The sequence below is a fragment of the Corythoichthys intestinalis genome, chromosome 19, assembly GCF_030265065.1.
Source record: "Corythoichthys intestinalis isolate RoL2023-P3 chromosome 19, ASM3026506v1, whole genome shotgun sequence".
NCBI lineage: Eukaryota > Metazoa > Chordata > Actinopteri > Syngnathiformes > Syngnathidae > Corythoichthys > Corythoichthys intestinalis.
The window spans coordinates 36,918,971-36,940,850 of record NC_080413.1 but is presented as its reverse complement, the minus strand read 5'-3'; the positions used below and the strand labels follow the sequence as shown (position 1 = coordinate 36,940,850).

General features: G+C 40.7%; 1 protein-coding gene and 1 non-coding gene across 2 annotated transcripts; both read left to right on the top strand.

The window, feature by feature from the left end:
- Window positions 1-3,236: 3,236 nt before the first annotated feature.
- trnav-uac (transfer RNA valine (anticodon UAC)) lies at window positions 3,237-3,309 on the top strand. The gene has a single exon. It is a non-coding gene; the product is annotated as a tRNA-Val (tRNA).
- A 10,201-nt stretch (window positions 3,310-13,510) lies between these two features.
- On the top strand, window positions 13,511-21,261 carry LOC130907378 (probable G-protein coupled receptor 139). Its single transcript, XM_057822378.1, has 2 exons — window positions 13,511-13,589; window positions 20,240-21,261. The coding sequence occupies exons 1-2, from the start codon at window positions 13,511-13,513 to the stop codon at window positions 21,259-21,261; spliced, it is 1,101 nt and encodes a 366-aa protein (XP_057678361.1).
- The last annotated feature ends 619 nt before the right edge of the window (window positions 21,262-21,880 follow it).

Here is a 21,880-nt window from a genome sequence, read left to right as displayed (position 1 = left end):
GGTATAGTCTCCTCATCTCTTAAAACTGCTGCCACCACACCCATGCTGAAGAAACTTGGCTTGGATCCCACAAATTTCAATAACCGCCGCCCCATCTCCAATTTAATTTTTGAAAATCCGTCACGTCTCAACCCCACAACCACCTAATCACCAATAACATCTACAAACTGTTTCAATCCAGTTCCTGCCCCCTTCATAGCACTGAAACAGCATAACTTGAAACTACCTACGACCTCCAAGTAGCTTCCGATTCTGGTTTACTCTCGATCCTTGTTCTCCTTGACCTTACAGCTACCTTTGACACAATTGTTCACACCGTACTTCTTGACCAACTTTAATCACTTTAAACAGTTTCAAGTCTTGATATATGGAGGATAGCTGGGGAAAATGGTGGCCGTCGTGTCTGACCACACTCGAAGTTGAAGATATCGAGGATGTGTATCTTTTTATTGCGCTGCTGGCTGCTATTCTTCTGCAGGGGCTTGGAGGCCATTTGATTCGTCGGATCATCATGAACGTGTTGGAAAGCCAAAAGAGATCAGTGGAATTGGCCACTACTGCGACCAGCGCTATCGCCAGCGTGCACGCCAGCCTCAACAAGACCTGTGATGACTTATTACAGGTGAAGAATGATCTAGCGGCATCCAACGCTGTCACAACCAAAATGGTAATGAAAATTAATACGGAGCTGCGAAACCTGGAGATGAATTTTCTTCGCAGCAAGGAATGAAAACCGCAATGAGGATTAAATCGACAAAATGGGGTGGCGGACACGGCCTGTCATCGGTCCTCAGCTATTCCCTAGCTTCTGGATCCAATCAACTGGATAAACTAACCACTGAATTATGAACTAATCAACTGGATCCAATCAACATAACGAGCACATTGCCACAATCGACAATAGACTATTGGGAAAATGAACAATCAAGTGGAAGGTTAAATTAAAAAAATATTTTTTTTTAAACTTGTACCGTATTTTTCGGACTACAAGTCGCACCTGAGTATAAGTCGATCCAGCCATAAAATGCCCAACGAAGAGCAAAAAAACATATACAAGTCGCACCGGAGTATAAGTCGAATTTTTTGGGGAAATTTACTAGATAAAATCCAACACATAGAACAGACATGTCACCTTGAAAGGCAATTTAATATAAAAATACAATAGAGAACAACATGCTAAATAAATGTACAGTGTACAGTGCATGAACAACGAAATGTGAATATACTGTCCTACGCTACGGCTCGGTCCTGGCTATCCAGCGAACTCCCAAAAGACCATGCTGGACGTCCGTATAATTTGCTGAATCAATTTGGTCCTTGATAGCAAACGTGAATAAATGATAATTAGGTACTATTACAGTAATAAGTAACAGGTTAGCATGCGTTCGCTATCATTAGCACATCGTTCAAACAACCACACAACTGGCTCTAAGTGTCCGATCGCGGGTGGGAAACACACAACAACAACAGAAAAGATGATACACGCAGGCGTTGCCTCTGTAGAGATAATTTAAAAGCATAAACAATGAAAGTAGGTTCGCAGCCGTCTTTTCTCTCTCGCTAGCTTGCCCACTCACTCACTCACTCAGAGCTACGTAGCTGTCCGTCATCTTCTGGCGTGTGAGCACTCTTCTTCACGTAAACAAGTGCGAGTGCGCCCTCACGTGGGCGTGAAAGCGCCACAAACTAAATGCATCCATTTCAAGATAAAAAAGTCAATAATACAATTGAACATACACTGCCAGAGGCAGAACGCGAACATGGCCATAGCTATAAAGAGTTATTCAGATAACTATAGCATAAGAACATGCTAACAACTTTACAAAACCATCAGTGTCACTGCAAAACACCAAAATAACATGTGAAATTATATCATAATGTGTTAATAATTCCACACATAAGTCGCTCCTGAGTATAAGTCGCACCCCCAGCCAAAATATGAAAAAAAAACGCGACTCATAGTCCAAAAAATACGGTAATCACTACGTAATCTGAATGTCAAAAATTGTTATTTGATATTTTCTGCATCCTATGGTATACTAGGGGCGGATTTCAATAAGCTTCGGCTTCTCCCGTCTGCCCTTTTCTTTTCGGGTTGAATTAAATGTAAACACATATTAATGCTGTATGTTTGTTTGGATTTGTCATGCCTGAGAGGAAAATAAAGAAAGAAAAATAAATAAATAAATCCATTGGTATCACCTACACAACCCATACTTGGTTCACCTCCTCCCTGTCTGACCGCATACAATTTGTTAAATTCGGCCCCCACCAATCCAAATCGCTCCCTGTCCCCTCTAGCGTGCCCCAGGGCGCAGTCCTGGGTCCACTCTTCTTCATCATTTACATTCCCCCCTATATTCCATCTTTCATAAACACATCATCCACTTCAACTCCACAACAATAACACCCAGCTCCACATTTCCTCACAACCAACCTCCTCCCTTCAACCCTCCTCTCCCATCCTCTGCTTGCAAGACATTAACTCATGGCTCTCCTCTAAGTTTCTACTACTCAATAGCTACAAACGAGAAGTCCTTCTTTAGGTACCCCGGCCATGTTCACTAATGACAACAACTTCTTTATTAACATCAACAACGCACCAACCTCTCATTTCCATAGTGTAGTGGTCATCATGTTTGCCTCACAAGCAAAAGGTCCCCAGTTTAAAACTGGGTGGAAGCATGGTTACTTTTGTTTTTGCAATGGAATTATGTCTGTTGCTCTTCATCGAGGCCAGTGTTTGGCCTGACGTGCTAGATATACAATTGTCTTTTTCTGTAGTGTAGTGGTTATCACATTTGCTTAACACGCAAAAGGTCCCGAGTTAGAGCCTGGGTGGAAACATGGTTGCTTGTGTAGTTGCACTGGAAAGTAGTCAATGAAGCATTTAGCTAGGTCTGCTCCCCAAGATTCATAGTGTAGCATTTCTTACATTTGACGATCATGCAAGAGGACCCTATTTCGAAACTGGATGGAAACCTGGCTAGTTTGGTTTTTGCAAGAAATCTGTTGCACTTCAGCAGGGCAAGCGTTTGGTCAGACTTGGTACCCAAGGTACATGACGTGCCGGTTACCAGAGTGTATTGGTTATCATGTTTGATTCACACGCAAAAGGTCCCCAGTTTGAAATAGGGTGGAAGCATGTTTACTTTTGTTTTTGCAATGGAATTATATTTGTTGCTCTTCAGCGGGGCAAGCATTTGGTCTGATCTGGTAAAAGGAAACAAGGATCTGTTTGCATGGTGTAGTCGTTATCACGTTTGCTTTACACGCAAATGGTCCCCAGTTTGAGCCTGGGTGGAAACATGGTTGTTGGACTTGAAATTATTCTATTGTAGTTTAGCTGGTGAAGCATCCGGCTGCACCTCCTCCCCAAGGTTCATAGAGTAGCGGTTGTCGCGTTTATCTAACACGGAAGACCTCCCCATTTCAAAACAGTGATTTAATTGCAGGTAAATAACAAATTTATTATTGTTTTACTCATTAAACAAAATGTATCAACAAAAATGCATATTCTAACTGAGGAAAAAGACACCCTACCACCTAATAGGTAGTGTTACCCCCTTTGCCTGAAATAACTTTTGCTTTTTGTAGCCATCTACCAGTCTTTGATATCGGTCTGAAAAACGTTTTCCCCACTCCTCAACGCAGAATACTTTAAACAGGGACTGACTGTTGAAGTGAGAGAAAACACCATGGTGAGATCAAAAGAGCTGTCTGAGGCCTTCAGAACTAAGATTATAGACGCTTATGAGTCTGGTAAGGGATTTCCAAAGATCTCAAAAGAACAACTGTCAACATACCCAGGTCTGGCCGTCCAAGCAAGCTCACCCCAAGCACACACCGCAAGATGCTAAAATAAGTCTACAAAAACCCTACGATGTCATCACGGGACCTACAGCAGGCTCTTGCTACTGTTCATGTGAAAGTGCATGCCTGTACAATCAGAAAGAGACTTCACAAGTTTAGCCTTCATGGGAGGTGTGCAAGGAGGAAACCTTTGCCCTCCAAGAAGAACGTGAAGGCCAGACTGAAGTTTGCCAGAGTGAATGTAGACAAAGACCAGGACTTCTGAAATAATGTTCTTTGGACAGATCTAAAATTGAATTATTTGGACACCAGAGCAGAGGACATGTTTGGTGTAAACCCAATACAGCATTCCAGGAAAAGAACCTCATACCAACTGTGAAGCATGGAGGTGGAAGTGTCATGGTTTGGGGATGCTTTGCTGCAGCAGGACCTGGCCAGCTCAACATCATTATCAGAGGGTGCTTAAGGAACATATGAGATCATCTGTGGAAAAAAAAAAAAAAGCTAGAGCGAAACTAGGCCCTGCATCATGACAATGACCCAAAACATACCACTAAATCCACCAAGGATTGGCTGAAAAGAAAGAAATGAAGAGTCCTGGAATGGCCGAGACGCTTAGGAGTCTGGTAAGGGATTCACAAAGATCTAAAAAGAATATAAAATCAGCCATTCCGCTGTCTGGAAAATAGTCTACAAGTAAAAGACATTCTAAACAACTGCCAACATGCCCAGGTCTAGCCGACCAAGCAAGTTGAACCCGAAATCAGACCGCAAGATGCTAAAAGAAGTCTCCAAAAACTCTAAAATGTAATCCCTGGACCTACAGCAGGCTCTTGCTGTTGTTGATGTGAAAGTGCATGCCTTTACAATCAGAGACTCCACAAGTTTGGTGTGTAAGGAGGAAACTTTTGCTCCCCAAGAACGACATGAACAACAGACTGAAGTTTGCCAGAGTGAATGTAGGCAAAGACCAGGACTTAATAATGTTCTTGGATAGATAAATCTAAAATTGAATTATTTGGACACCAGAACAGACGACATGTTTGGCGTAAACCCAATACAGCATTTCAGGAAAAGAACCTCAATTGAGCTGTAAAGCATGGAGGTGGAAGTGTCATGGTTCGGGGATGCTTTGTTACAGCAGGACCTGGCCAGCTCACCGTCATAGAATCCACCATGAATTATATCGTGCATCTGAGGGTACTTGAGGAACGTGGGAGATCATCTGTGAAAAAATTGAAGCTGAAGCGAAACTGGACCCTGCAACATGACAATGACCCAAAAAAAATACCAGTAAATCCACCAAGGAAGAGAGTCCTGAAATGGCCGAGTCAAAGCCCAGATCTTAAACCTATTGAGATGCTGTGGGGTGACGTAAAACGGCTGTACATACGAGAAACCCCTCAAACATCTCACAGTTGAAAGTATTCTGCGTTGAGGAGTGGGGCAAACTTTCTTCAGATCGATGTTAAAGACTGGTAAATGGCTACAAAAAGGGTCCCACTGATGTTATTTCAGCCAAAGGGGGTAACACTAGGTATCAGGTGGTAGGGTTGTCCTAACTTTTTCTTCAGTTTGAATAAGCATTTTTGTTGATATATTTGGTTTAATGAGTAAAACACTGTTAATTTTTGTTGTTTACCTGCAATTAAATCACCTTCTTAATCAGAGATTAAGAAAAACAAGATCAGACATGAATCTGTGAACATTTCTTGATAAAGAACGGAATATTTCATGGGGTGTCCTCTAATTTTTTCACATGACTGCATAAGGTGCAGAACAGAATCCATATGCAAAGTAGTCTCATATGAAGATTAGTGAGTTGTCCTCATATTATTCACAGTTTTGTAGTTCATCCTAACATAAACAAATTTTATATTCCATTTGGTGCCCTGTGACGCCTATTCATAAATGGACACTTTCATACATGCATGTTAATCAGACAGGACTTACTGCACTGCTGATAAGACACATACAATGCTCGGATGTCAACCCTGCATGACTGATGGCCTCCATGCTTGCATATTTGCATGGTATTTGGGCATTACAATGACACAGTGATGTATTAACTCTCTTTGAAACTTCAGCTTGGCGACAGTTTATCTCTTGTTGTTTTCAATGAGGAGACAAACAGTATGTACTGTTGTATGAACTGGTTTTATTAAAATTTGGGGGAGGGGGGTGCTATGCATTTACTAGGGGTGTCCTGAGCACATATTATTGCATGTCAGTCCTGCTGGGGGTGCTGAGGGTGCTGCGGCACCCTCTGGTGTTGGAGAGAAAAGAATGTGCGTTGGTAGATTTTTTTGTTGTTGTTGCAAAAATAAATGAAACAAATTGAAACAATAATGTATTTAACTTTGGGGATTAAACGTATATGTTGAAAAAGTGTATTTATTTTTTATAACATGGTCACCACCTGACACCTTGCTTGTTACCGGGTCACGATCATTCGACTGTATACAAAATTTAGCAAAGCGCAGATGACGAGAAATTTGTCTTTTAATCTGCCGGTTAGCCACGCCTACCATTATAGGGCTCTAGCGTCCCCAACAGGTGGATGACGTCAGCAGAGTCACAATTTCATCTGATTAAGTATGCATGCCATTGAGGGTAATTATTCACAATGAGGAAAACGTGACGAAAGGACCCACAAAATGTCATTGTTTCAGTCTCTCTATTCCAATATTTTTACAGGATATTCTTTTTATCCAAGTATTTTTCCACAATAGCTAAATAAATGGCTTGAGAAGGACTAGTCAGCCCGTTGAGGGGGAATTATTCAGAACAAGGAAAACATGACGAAGAGAGCCACAAAATGTCATTGTTTCAGTCTATCTACTCCAATATTTTTACAGGATATTCTTTTTATCATAGTATTTTTCCCCAATAGATGGCATGGTCATGACAAATAACAGTCTTGTGCTAAATGGAATATTAAATAATAAAAATGCATTTATTCAAGACGACATGGCAAAATTACTCCATAATGGTCAAAACTGTCGACTTTTATTTATTCATTTTTTGGTAAATGGGGCGGAATAAAGTTTTTCTTTAATTGGGGTGGAATAAAGTTTTCCTTCAGGCGTCTGTGTCCATCATTTTCAACAACTGGTAAGGGGTGAAGATGTTTATGGCGTTGTGTATCTATTCTGTTTCTTTAAACTATGGTGTGCTATTTATTTTACATTAGGTGTGTTAGAATAGTGCAGTCCTACAGTGAATATGAGAAATGATACTATTCCCTGATTGATTATATTACGTGTGTTCGAGTAATGCAAACAGTTAGACGGTGCCTACGAGAAACGGTACCATTTTTCCTTTTCTCCCTCATGAGCGCTGATAAGGTGATTCACTTTACTGTGTTCAAGGCCACTGAGTGGAGTCTGCCTAAACTATAGTTAAATGAATGTGTTATACTGATTCAAACAATTTTATGGTGTGTGCGAGAACGGTACCTTTTCCCTTCAGTCCCATGGTCCCACAGTAGTAGGGCTTGTTTTGGCCAATATTCACCGGTGAAGGGGAATCTTTTGAAACCCCAAAAAGGCGCATACCCCTCTCCCTCATACAGCGAGATTTTTCTGCAGCCGTTTGGCTGGCGCGATGCGAAAAATAAACGTATCAATCCGCAAAATCAGCTGAATCCTTAGTCCTTCTCATACAACAGTACGGCTGTATAGTGAAGAGGCCTCCTTCCTCCGTACACGTCACAGCGCCCTCTTTCTCAACTCAAGACTGTTGCCGGAAGTCACTCATTTTCATGGCGCAGGATTCAAAAAACTAAATAAATATAGCGATCGCTTCGACACACATCCAGGGAGCATAAAATACCCCGTGTATTATGAAATAAACATGCTTTTTCGTGTCACAGGCACTTCAAAGTTGGATGAATTTGTTCAACAGCCCAAAAACATAGGCAAAATTCTTCATAAATACTGCAAGTACAATTACAAATAGCAATTACACATAGCAAAAATAAATAATACAATTATATTAATGTAATGAATCGAGTTCTAACAGTGGCAGAATAAAACGAAGGACTGTACTTAAGTACATTTTTGTGATCTGTACTTTATATGAGTACAAATATCATGTGGTACTTATTAGTTTTACTTCCTACATTTTACAGCAGGTATCTGTACTTTTTACTCCACTACTTTTCAAATTGTCGTCTGCATTACACATCTTTTTTATTTGTTTTCTTTTTTTCTCATTGTGAATTGATAGTTTCATTTTCATGCCTCCGACGCAATCGATAAGCCCCGTGCAACTATACTGTAACTTAGCACTAGAGGCAACAACACGAGTACAAAGAAGATTAGGCAGGTGTACAAGATATTGAACAATTAAAAGCCAACAGTGATGGGTGCTGCACACTCTTGTACAGTAGGTGCCGGTATGCACCTGATAGTTGCTTCCAATCTGCCATTAAACTAAGCTTTCGAGTTTTTGAGCTAGTTCAGCTTCTGTTGAGAATTAAGTCAAATTTATTGCTTGTTTTTTCCATTCTGGAACGTTTTAAATAAAACTGAGCAGTCAAGGAATTTTCTGGTTCTTTCTTTGAATATTGACCCAGTCTCTGTATGTATATACAGTGAGGAGCAGAAGTATTTGCACCCCTTGTGATTTTGCAAGTTCACCCTCTTAAAAAACAGGTAGTAGTCTGAAATTTCAATCATAGATGCATTTTCGTTCATAAAGACATTACCTAAATAAAAATCCGAAACTCACATTGTATGATTTTTCAAGAATTTATTTGTAATTTACTGGGGTTCATAAGTACCCCTGAGAAAATCTGTGCTAATATTTAGTGCAGAAGCCTTTGTTCTGCCTTTGTCAGAAGCTTTCTGTAGTTCTTCACCAGGTTTTCACATATGGACAGTGTTGTTAATCTTACTGAAAAAAAGTAATTAATTATAGTTAGAAATTACTTCTCCCAAAAAGTAATTGCGTTAGTAACTCAATTACCTGAATGTAAGAGTAATTAGTTACTTGGCAAAGTAATTGGTGATAATTACTTAAAAAAAAAAAAAAAAAACATTGGCCACACTATGTGAAGTTTTTTGTGGAGGTTTTTGGTACAATTGGCCCGAGCCCAATTCTTTGCCATAATTTACCCTTTACCCTGAATCACCTGTTAAAAGTTGTTAAAATTGCTCCCATTATTGCATTAGTTCCCTTTTCTCTACTTTCAACATATGAAAGTTTTAAAACTGTTTCATCATTTAAAGATAGATTCAAGTCATGATTTTGCCGATTTAGAAGTATTTTAGATAAAAAGTTACTTAGGTTCGCTAGGAAGGTTCTCTACAACAGAGCCGTCCTAAAAAGCCTACTGCTTTAAGATGGCGGCTGTCTACTAACGCATTTAGAGCCATGTCCGTCATTTTGCATCTAGTTATATCTATATACAGTACATGTGATATCTACCATGTCTACCATATCTACCATAACAAGCGGGCGTAGTTTGTCGGCTATCGGCTACAACATGTATTATTGGAGCTACCTAGCATCGCGTTTGCTTGGCGTCACAACTTTCTTGCCTCCTCCCCGCTCCTGCTCTGCTCTGTCGTCTCGGTGAGTCCGTCTCCCTCAGACTTTTCGACCAATATAGTAACGCATAGTAACGCATGCCTTTCCGTCCTCAGTAACGGTAACGGCGTTGCCAAGATGAGAAAAGTAATTAATTAGATTACCCACTACTGAAAAAAATAACGCCGTTAGTAACGCCGTTATATTGTAACGCCGTTATTAACAACACTGCATATGGAAGCAGGGATTTTGGCCCATTCCTCCACACAAATCTTTTCTAGATCTGTCAGGTTTCAGGGCTGTCCTTGAGGAACACAAAGTTTTGGCTCCATCCAAAGATTTTCTATTGTATTGAGGACTGCAGACTGGCTAGGCCACTCCAGAACCTTGATATGCTTTTTATTCAGCCACTCTTTGATCAGCTTGTCTATGTGCTTCGCATCATTGTCGTGTTGAAAGATCCAGCCACGACTCATCTTCAATCTCTGACTGAGGGAAATACAATACAATATACAATACAGTCGTCCGGTCCCCTTTGCCGAAAAGCAGCCCCAAAGCATGAGGTTTCCACCCACATACTTCACAGTGGGCATGGTATTCTTGGGATAGTACTCATCCTCCTTTTTCCTCCACACACGACGAGTAAAGTTTGCAGTAGTCTTTGAAACTGTGCATCAAGCTCTGTTCAGGTCATTGACCAGCTCCTGCCTTGTAGCTTTCACTTTTCTCATCATGAGTGATGCCCCACGTGGAGAGATTTTACAGGGAGCCCCAGTCCGAGGTAGATTAGCCTTTTCCATTTTCTAACAATTGCTGCAACTGTTGATTTATTCTCACCAAGCTGCTTTCCAATTGTCCCATGGCCTTTTCCAGCTTTGTGGAGCTCAACCATTTTTTCTCTTGTGTCTTTTGAAAGCTCTCTGGTCTTGCCCATGGTAGCAATTAGATTATGACTGACTGTGGGGTGCACAGATAACAATAATGAGCTCAAAGGGGTGGTGGGCGGGTGGTTACTCATGGGGTAAAGGTAGACTTTCTTTTATGTAGACTGTCAACTTTTTGTGTGTCATAATTATTGCTGATAATGTTGCAAAAATGCATCTATGAATGAAATTTCAGACCTCTACCTATTTTCTAAGTGTGTTAACTTGCAAAATACCAGAGGGTGCAATTACTTCTGCTCCTCATATACAGTGGGGCAAATAAGTATTTAGTCAACCACTAATTGTGCTCCTACTTGAAAATATTAGCGAGGCCTGTAATTGTCAACATGGGTAAACCTCAACCACGAGAGACAGAATGTGGAGAAAAAAAACTGAAAATCACATTGTTTGATATTTAAAGAATTTATTTGCAAATCATGGTGGAAAATAAGTATTTGGTCAATACCAAAAGTTCATCTCAATACTTTGTTATGTACCCTTTGTTGGCAATAACGGAGGCCAAACGTTTTCTGTAACTCTTCACAAGCTTTTCACACTGTTGCTGGTATTTTGGTCCATTCCTCCATGCAGATCTCCTCTAAAGCAGTGATGACGTTCAATTCCTTCCACAGATTTTCTATGGGGTTGAGATCTGGAGACTGGCTAGGCCACTCCAGGACCTTAAAAGCTTCTCACGAAGCACTCCTTTGTTGCCTTGGCTGCGTGTTTGGGATCATTTTCATAGTGAAAGACCCAGCCACGTCTCATCTTCAATGCCCTTGCTGATGGAAGGAGATTTTCACTCAAAATCTCTCGATACATGGCCCCATTCATTCTTTCCTTTACACAGATCAGTCGTCCTGGTCCCTGTGCAGAAAAACAGCCCCAAAGCATGACGTTTCCACCCCCACGCTTCACAGTGGGTATGGTGTTCTTCAGATGCAATTCAGTATTCTTTCTCCTCCGAACACGAGAACCTGTGTTTCTACCAAAAAGTTCTATTTTGGTTTCATCTAACCATAACACATTCTCCCAGTCCTCTTCTGGATCATCTAAATGCTCTCTAGCGAACCGCAGACGGGCCTGGACGTGTACTGGCTTCAGTAGGGGGACACGTCTGGCAGTGTAGGATTTGAGTCTCTGGCGGCGCATTGTGTTACTGATAGTAACTTTGTTACTGTGGTCCCAGCTCTCTGTAGGGCATTCACTAGGTCCCCCCCTTGTGGTTCTGGGATTTTTGCCCACCGTTCTTGTTATCATTTTGACGACACAGGGTGAGATATTGCATGGAGCCCCAGATCGAGGGAAATTATCAGTGGTTTTGTATGTCTCCCATTTTTTAATAATTGCTCCCACAGTTTATTTCTTTACATCAAGTGTTTTACCTATTGCAGATTAAGTCTTCCCAGCCTTGTGCAGGTCTACAATTTTGTCTCTGGTGTCCTTCGACAGCTCTTTGGTCTTGGCCATAGTGGGGTTTGGCGTGTGACTGACTGAGATTGTGGACAGGTGTCTTTTATACCAATAATGAGTTAAAACAGGTGCCATTAATACAGGTAATGAGCGGAGCCTTGTTAGACCTCGTTAGACCTCGTTAGAAGAAGTTAGTCCTCTTTGACAGCCTCTTTGACCAAATACTTATTTTCCACTCTAATTTGAAAATAAATTCTTTAAAAACCAAACAATGTGATTTTCTGGGTTTTTTTTCCACATTCTGTCTCTCATGGCTGAGTTTTACCCATGTTGACAATTACAGGCCTCTCTAATCTTTTCAAGTAGGAGAACTTGCTCAATTGGTGGTTGACTAAATACTTATTTGCCCCACTGTATATATAAGAAATATTTTTTTAGTCTTGTAAATTTTAAAGCAAGTACTTTTGTACTTTTACTTGAGTAATTTTTTTAAAAAAATTCTTAGACACTTGTACTTTTACTTAAGTAATTTTTTGTACCTGTATCTGTACTTTTACGTTAGTTAAAAAAGTAAGTACTTCATCCACCACTGTGGATATAAACACTATATAGTATCTTTAAATAGAACAGGCTCATTTTTACTTAAGTAATTTTTTGCACCTGTATCTGTACTTTTACGTTAGTAAAAAAAAAAAAAAAAAAAAAAAAAAAAGTGAGTTATTCATCCACCGCTGTGGATATACACACTACAGTATCTTTGAATAGAACAGGCTCATTTTTGTGTTTAGTTATGAGCTAAACTCTCTGCTCACATTCAACCCAATGCTACAAAACTGACAATAGCAGAGTGGTTCACGGTCCAGAATGTAAAAGTCCATACAGTCACGGACATCTTGTGAAAGCACTCAAAGACATTTTAAAGGAAAATGAGTGGGCTACTGTATTCCGAATGCAATTTTCAAGTACGTTTTGGTCTTATCTTAACCCAATTGTACTTCCATCATCAACCAGGTGACTCGCTCAACCCTCCGCCCACATGCTTTTAACGCTGTCACACCCATTTATTCTGCAATTCAACCATACAGTCGCGTAATAGTGGAGCCATAAACAAAAAGCTGGAGTGTGCTTTTATACGACAAGGAGAGAGTGGAAACCAAACCATTTAAAACGTCAGGTATGTCTAATGTAATTTCTCTTCTTTTTATTTAGTTTAATCCAGTTAATGAAATTCCTCATTTGATAATTTAATTCATAATTGACTTAAAATGTGGAATCCAGAAAACATCAATAATGTGGTGAACATTATGTGTGTGTTAGCTTTTCAGAATGTTTTCATGAAAAATTTGGTTAATTCATTGTTCAACATTTTAAATAGAACAGTATGCAAATAGGGATTTGAAAATAGCGCATACATTTTAAACTTTAGATATGAGTGTTTATGTTCCCAGTGTTTGTTTTTTTATTGATCTACAGTCACTAAATTGTATTTATGAATTCATAACAACAATAATAAATAGTATAAAAACACTTCATAGATGTTTTTCCCTCTTCAAACAAATCTCCTCTAATAGTATTAAGATACAGTTCATTCGTTTTTACATTAAAAATTGTCATCTATGACAATGACATTTTTCCAGGAAAATTCCTGGAAAATAAGGGCCCACTGAAAATTTTGCAAATTGACATCCATGTATTTCATAGTTCAAGTTTTACAGTGAATTCAGTGAAGTAACTTTTAAATCGGTGTATTTAGATGTTGATAACAAGATTGATTTGTCTGACAGCAAAGTTGAGCATGTGAGCTGTTGCCTGGCAATAAATTCACCATGGAGGGAGTTGGTGTCACCATATTGGTCACCGTTCAGAAGATCTACTACCCGCTCCTTTGCATCATGGGCATTCCAGGTACCATTTTTGCTGTTTTTTTGTTTTTTTTTCAGATGACAGGTCATGTTAAAAGCCTAAATTACGGTAATTTTTAGACTGTAAGCCGCTTCTTTTTTCCTTCATTTTGAATCATGCGGCTTATATTCCAATGCAGTTTATCTGTTGATATATTTGGGTTAATAGGTAATACTTTATTTGACAGTGGCGTCATAAGACTGTCATAAGACCGTCATAATTATAACATGACATTATCATGGGCATTACTTAATGCTTATGTCATTGTCATCTGGCAAATGATGTCACTAACTCCATTTATGTCCAGCTTGGATTTTATACATCCATTCAAAAGTGAGATATTTTGCCGGGTAACACTAAATAACATCTGTTATTAGAATTAATTAATGCTCATGACAGAGTCATGTCATAATTATGATTATCTAATGACAGTCTTATGACGCCACTGTCAAATAAAGTGCTACCAAATACCATAACAAGCAATTAATGAAGCAACTAATGAAGCAACTGGAACAGTAAATGAAGAAATAATTAGCACAGAATATGATTTTTGATTGTTATTTACATCTGCAGCGGTGCAATGCATGCTAGGAGGCATGTTGGACAACAATAGTGTTGACAGCAGGTGGCAGCAGAAGTCGACTGTCTCACCCAAGGGAGCAGTAATGAATGACCAAATGAAGCTTCTCGAAACAATGAAGCTTTGCAACCAAGTACTTCAAAGCTTCACGGTGGTTCATTTGGTCTTATGACAGTCGTATGATGCCACTGTCAAATAAAGTGTTACCGATTAATATATTTTGGTTTAAATATACCATTATACAGCGTGGACAGCTGTGGCTTATAGTCCAGTGCGGTTTATCTATGAAGAAATGCTTATCTATGAACAAATGCCGTTTTCGTGCCAAATTTGGTGGGTGGCGGCTTATAGTCAGGTGCGCCTTAGAGTGCGAAAATTACGGTACTCTGTCTTTTTTTCCAAATATTATCATATATTTTTAAAGGTTTCTCGTATAATCTTAAGAAATAAATAAAAAGAATATTGTAAAATACAGTAACAGTATAATGAACTAGAAAATGCAATTAGATGTTTAGCTTTGCAGTAATGGTTGGTATATTGAGCCACTTTGTGTCTGTGGCGTCCCCAGGGGGTGGCCAGGGGTGGCCACGGCCCTCCCTATAAATTTGTTGGCCACCCCACTGGCCACCCGCTTGCCAGTATATCATTAGATTGTTGTAGCATCAGTTATGCATTTCATCCCAAAATGCAAATCTGCCAGCACCTGCTTTTCCCCATTTATTATTTTGTTTTGTTAAATGTACACCTTATGCCGAATATATACATAACACAATAAAACAGAATTGTTGTGGAACTCAAAATGTTGACTGGACAGGTATGGACTATGCACATTAAATCATTAGTAACATCAAATATTACACAATACACCAAAGAATATCAGTAGCCATGTCCTTAAGTCTTTCTGATAGTTTTCCCCTGACCTTTTTACAGCAATAATATAATGAAAACCTGAAATTATGGCTTTTAGTTTTGGTGTGCCACCCCAAGATTTTAAGTGGCCCCATCTGTCCACCCCTTTGAAGAATTTCTGGAGGCGCCACTGCTTTGTGTTGACTTTGCATAACTTCCTGCTTACTTTAGGGCATTTCAAGGTAATTTGCTGTTCATATTGGGTCACTTTCAATTAATATGGGAGCATTTGGGGATCACTGTTGATTACGGGGCATTTTGGGTCATGGAGGTACATGGTCATCAATAGCATATAGTAGCAACAGCAATAGTAGCTTTTGCATTGCATGTATAGCTACCATCAGATAGTCGAATGAATTCAAGTGCTGGACTGAATGTGCAGAAACGCTGTTTCACCATTAATAGTCATTTACTGCCCTCCTGTGGTGAACAAATCACTTTTTAAAAAAAAAAATTGACAGTTGGCTAGGGATGTGGCAATTTCAATTATAATCTCGCCACGCATTCTTGTATAAGTCTTCTTTTCCTTTAGGCTTTTCAATTAAGACCCCTGGTTATAACCATGTATATACACACTGATAAACCCGAGCATAGGTGATAAATTTGATTAATGATGCCATGATGGAATGTGGGATATTTGGGTTTGATTGGCTGATATATTAACAGCATTGATAAAATAGCTGCCCCCATGTCGGTCAACCACCTCTTTCTTTATTTTTTCACATCCATCAGTAGGTGAGAGACCTACGGACGTGGAGGTTATGGATTCGTTTCATATGTTTGTGTTCAAGACAACTCAAGTACAAATAAAGGAATTATCATCAAACTTGCAGGTTATGTCAGGTTATGTGTCCAATATGAAACAGAACAGAAGATTAAAGCAACACTAGGTAACTTTTTAGTTTTGGTTGATTTTAGCGAAGCCGGTGGACAAAAGCGGTAGTGTTTTTGCATTAAGGAAGACTGCATTTCCCATGAGGACAAGTGTACATCTGCACAGTGTCCTAAAATCATGTTCTCCCTGTCGCCTGCATATAGATTTAATGACATTTCTGTTTCTAGCGGCTGTGTGAAAGATGAATAGTAATAAGGTAATGAATCCACTTGTGGCTAAACAATAGCATATGATATATCGGCTGTGGCGCAGTTGGTAGGTCGAGTTGTTCTGGGGGTCAGCAGTTCGATTCCTGGCTACAACTCCCCACTGTAAAATTGCCTTGGGCAAGGCACTGAACCCAATGGGATGGCAGCGCCTTGCATGGCAGCAGCACCATTGGTGTGTGAGTGTGTGAAAGGGTAAATGTGTGCAAATGTAAAGCGCTTTGGGCATGGTAACCATGTAATAATGCACTATACAAGTACTCTCCACTCTCCATATGATGATTATCAACTGTGCGACGTAGGTTACGTCTACACTAGGACGGATAATGGCCTTAAACCTGTAATTAGTTGGACTATACAGCATGTCGGCTACACTAGTATACCTATTATCCGGATTAGTTGTCAGACGGACAATGTAGGCGGGTAATGTTACCCACTTACGGGCCGCCTAATATGGACTGCTGTCACCATACAACATTCGGATACTCAGGAAGGGACGTCATGCCGTCGCTGTTTTTTTGTGGCATGACAGCATCATAAACAATGGAGGCGGACAATCACGACATGGCATTCCTGCTCCTCTTTTCTTTTCCACACATTTTTCTTGAACCTTCAAACTACGTCTCAATAATATGCTTCAATTCAGTGCCCATTTGGGGTCCTCCCATCGCGGATGAGGTGGAGATGAGCGTTTTTTACAGAGCTCGTCTCCCGAGTTGTCTTCGATCAGCCAGCTGAGGGGCTGGCCCCTCCCAACTCAATGCCAACCGAACATGAGTACTGTATATAAAAATGCGTAAAGGAAAATTAAACCCCGAAAAGTGACCTGCGTGGCAATCCCAGTCAAAGAGGCCCGCGATCAGTTTTTTTCTAAGACATTTCTGCCTGTCAAAACTGTTGCCACTTCCAGGATCGCCACTTTTATGCACAAGCAATCCTGGTTGCGGTTTCCAGGAAATATACGCAGCGCCACACCATATGCTTCTATTTGTCATTTTCCAAGTAGTGAGAGCGCAACTGAGCATCGATTGTAACATCCCAAGTAATTATGTCATGCTTCATGTTTTCTAAAGATTTATTTCAGTCACAACTTGGCACCTGCTTGTAAAAGCCGAGCGTGCTCGATAGTGGAAACTCTCGCTCTTGGGTAATGCGTTCAATTGCGATCATGAAAAAAACAGTGATCACAAAATAATGACAGTCTAGAAGGTGTAGTAATTTCGAAACTTGCTGCGGGCGAAGAATGAGGCTCCGGTTCAGAGGTAAACCGCGCCGGCGATGACGTAACACATGAGGCTCCTCCTTTGTACGCATGCGTAGTTTGCGCAAATGCAGGCTTACCATGCAGCAGCGGGGGGGGCTTAAACGCACCTTAAGCAAAGTGTGGACAGGTATAAAAATAGTCGGCAAAATACCTTGGAGAAAATTATCTGTCCTAGTGTAGACGTAGCCTTAGTGTGGCTAATCCCCCTCCCCACCCGAAATCGTCAGCGTTGATGAGTTTGTTTGGGGGGGGCGTCCACCAGCAAGTGAAAGACGGCCCAATGTTTATTCTTGAGTATCCTGGTAGCCTCCCTTTTTTCTCTCCTCGGACAAAACTCTTTGTCTATTTTGTTGCTCTGCCATCTTTGCAGAATTCGTGCAAAAAGCGTTCGCATCGACTTCCATCTTCATAATGAATGGGGAAAGGGGCAAGTGACGTATGCAGTTAGCACATTTGTAGTTTTTTTGTGTGGCAGGGTTCCTACCACACTCCTCAAAGTTAAAGCGAAAATGTGAAGTAAGTTTGGCCAACCATGTTTTTGAATAATATCAATGGCTAAACAATTATAAGCATATTTTCGTTATTTTTTTTAACGCAACCCTTCCAGATTCTTTGTTTAACCCATAGCAACGCCCTTGACAACGAAAATGCTTTTCTTCGGCAATCTTCAGAAATAACGTCACACCTAGAAGTGCGAGGGAAGTCCGCCATAGAACAGTATTGTTTGTTGCATTGTTTCTCGGTAAGATGCCACGGCGGTGTGTGGCAATGTTTTGTTCTCATTCTAACGAAAAGTTGTTTGAGTGGCCAAAGGATAGCAGGGCACGTAAATGGACATCTTTCGTTCTCACGAAGAGAATTAATATCACGCCATCATCGAGTAGTGTTCTCTGCTGCAAACACTTTGAAGATGCCTGCCTCCTTAACCGGTCTGCTTATGATTAAGGATTTGCCAAAAAGTAAGTGTGATTTTTGGATAGATGACTGATGACTTTGTCAAAGCAGAGCTGCCAACTGTTGTGGAATGTACAGTAGAAGCTAGCGACGTTAGCCGAAAGCCAGCTCGTGGCAATAGTCGTGGCATAGTTGTTGTTGTGTTCGCTAGGTTAAGCGTGTTTAAATTGTGCGTCATCTACTATCTTGTCCGAAAGGGTTAATCCTCTGTCAATCGGGAAAGGGGTGTGGATGTGCATATAAGCGGGTCGGCGTCACGGTAATTCACGGTCACGTTGCCGTAAGAGACACACACCGCCGGTGAGTTTGTGCACATTTATTTGTATTTGTATTATGTATTTCCACCTTCATGCTTCAAGCATTGCATTGCATTTGTACAGTTCGGCGTTTCTTTCACGGTGATCGCTTGATATCCTTCTGGTTTGTGTTTTACGAGAGCTGCTGACAAGTGACAACTAGCGTGTTGGCATTGAGTCAGTCTCGCAGCGAATCAGCGAGCGGCTCAAGTCACGCAGTGAATCATGGGAAATGTAGTCTCGGGACAACACTGAAGTGGTGCTTTGTAATCTGTTCGTTTGTGTGAAAAAACTACATTTCCTCACACCATTAGACGCCACTTCCTGCCGAGAGCCCTGAGCTGTGTTCGTACTGTTAGCTCCATGTGTTAATAAAGAAACAAAGTTGTCAGCACGTCGTGTGTTTGATACATTTGTAAACAAAAAGCTCATAACAAGACACTATGCACGATCCGTTTAAGAGACGCTGGAGTAGTAGGAGGCGAGGAGGAGATCAGCGACAAGCAAAACTTCGTGGTCGAATGTGGCGGCAGTCCGCTATTATTTTGTTTTCTTATTGTTGCCACAATAAAGTGGAGAAAGCCATCAACGACTCATCTCCTTCTTTCCCCCCAACGTTTTTATATTATTATTTTATATGCACGAGAGCTGGCGGATCAATCTTGTAATCTCGATGGGTCTTGTCTCCATTCCATGTCAGGTAGTCTAGGCACATTGTTTGCATCCTGATTAGCGTCTGGCTAATACATGCTAGGTCCAACATAAAATCCAACCTCCTCTTCTTCCTCCAACTCTTCAAAAACTTGGCTCTCCTCCCTTGCGCTCGATCTATCGCTTATATAGCTGTTTGAATCATTGTTTGAAGGACTTTGTATGGCGGCCGTACGTATGGAGCGCTGCCATCGCTGTTCTCGGTGTGACGTATCACTTCCGGGTTCGTCCCCTTTCAGGCTCGAACTTCGGAAACGCGATTATTTTGTCAAATATACAACATACAAATTATTTTTTCATGCTTAATTTGTTGGACAATGTTTAATTACTTTAATTGTGACCCTGTTTGCCATGGTTTGAAATTACTTCACATTTCTACTTTAATTAGTGCTGGTGAAAGCGATACAGACCCCCTCAAGATATAAAAGAGGTGTCATTCAACTAGTTGTCAGTCGACATATCACAAATGCTATGAAATTATTTTATAAAGGTTGAAAAGTTACCTTGTGTTGCTTGAAAGGAATTTCGGAGGTCAGTAAATGAATTTCTGTTGATCTTTACGATTACACAACTGTTTTCAAAACTTGAACAAGATTATAGTCATAAGTGATAGTAGTTTACCAGCTGGTTTACTTCAACATTAAAATGATATCGAGAAATTATGACTTTTAATTTTGGTGTGTCCCTCCAATATTTTAAGTGTCCCCATTAGGCCACAGCTGTGAAAAAATTATGGGCTGTGTAGATACTTAGTCCAGTGGATATATGCACAACAGACAGATTCATTGCTTGTAATAGTTCCACTATATTTATTTCAGCCTGTGTCTTGTGTTCCCAGCAAACCTTTTCACCTTCTACATGATCTGCTTCCGTAAATGCGGAATGTCTGACACAGCCGTGGTGTACCTCAGCTGCCTCGCTATAGTGGACACCTTCTACCTGCTGTGGGTGATCCTCATTGACCTGACCCTCACCTTTTGGCTGCTGCAGCCCTTCTGGCACTCCTACCCGTGGTGTGGCATTCTGGGCTTCCTGCAGTACGGCTCTCTCTACAGTTCCTCGTGGATTGTGGTGGTATTCACCATTGAGCGCTACCTGGTCCTTCGCAGCACGGAGGCCAAGCAGCACTTCTCCCAGACGAGGGTCACTAAGCTTACTTGCCTGGCTATCGTCGTGGCATCTCACCTGGTGTCGGTGCCGCTCGGATGGATCAACGTTGTGGAGTCCGTCAACATTTCAGTGGATGGAGAAAACGTGACACTGCCTCGATGTCAATACCAGGATGAAATCTATTCCACTATCATTGTGTGGATAACTACCTTTCTCTCAGGAGGTATCCCCATAGTGCTTGTCATCATCTTCAATTATCTCATCGGGCTTCATCTGTGCCGCGCCAGTAACCTTTTCACCAAAGAGGAGCGCCGTGTCATGCACGGACGCAGCACTAGGGGCATGTTGAGAAGGACCATCCTCCTGCTAGGGACAGTCTCTGTGGCATTTGTAGTGCTCAGCCTGCCTCGCTTTGTCACATACTGCATCCTCAGGACCCAGTACAACACAAAACAATTTAATAGAAACGACTACACAATCCCCATTAATGTCGCTGGCGACCTGGCTAATATGCTCCAGAATCTAAACTCCACCACAAACTTTTTGCTCTACTGCATGGTCAGCGGCCGCTTCCGACAGGAGTTGCTTCGCGTGGTGACTTGTAAAACTGTGACGAGAGAAGCCTCCTCCTTTCTCACACATACCATGAAAGTCTTTTCAGTGTCAGAGCAGAGGGCCACATCATCACATAACCGTGAAGATTACCAGGCCCAGACCAGTCAAGTTGAGGAAATAGACATGTGTAAATAAATATCAGACAAGAAATGGGCTTTTTCATACATTTCTTTGGCCCATTACAAGGGGTCCATAGTTAAGTGAATGGAATCCACATACCCCAAAACTGAACGTGAATTGGAGTCAATCTTGAACCAGCCCACACAGTCCGAGGCACAAGAAACAGTGGTGCCTATACAGGTAGTCCCCGGGTTCTGAATGAGTTCCGTTCCGATGCTGACGACGTAACGTGAATTTCCGCATAAATTGGAATTAGCCCTTTAAATACCCCTAAATATCCTCTATATCGCAAAATAACTATCCAAAAACATGTATTATACGTAGGGCTGTCAAACGATTAAAATTTTTAAACGAGTTAATTACAGCTTAAAAATTAATTAATCGTAATTAATCGCAATTCAAACCATCTATAAAATATGCCATATTTTTCTGTAAATTATTGTTGGAATGGAAAGATAAGACAAGATGGATATATACATTCAACATACGGTACATAAGGACTGTATTTGTTTATTATAACAATAAATCAACAAGATGGCATTAACATTATTAACATTCTGTTAAAGTGATCTATGGATAGAAAGACTTGTAGTTCTTAAAAGATGACTATTAGTACAAGTTATAGAAATGTTAT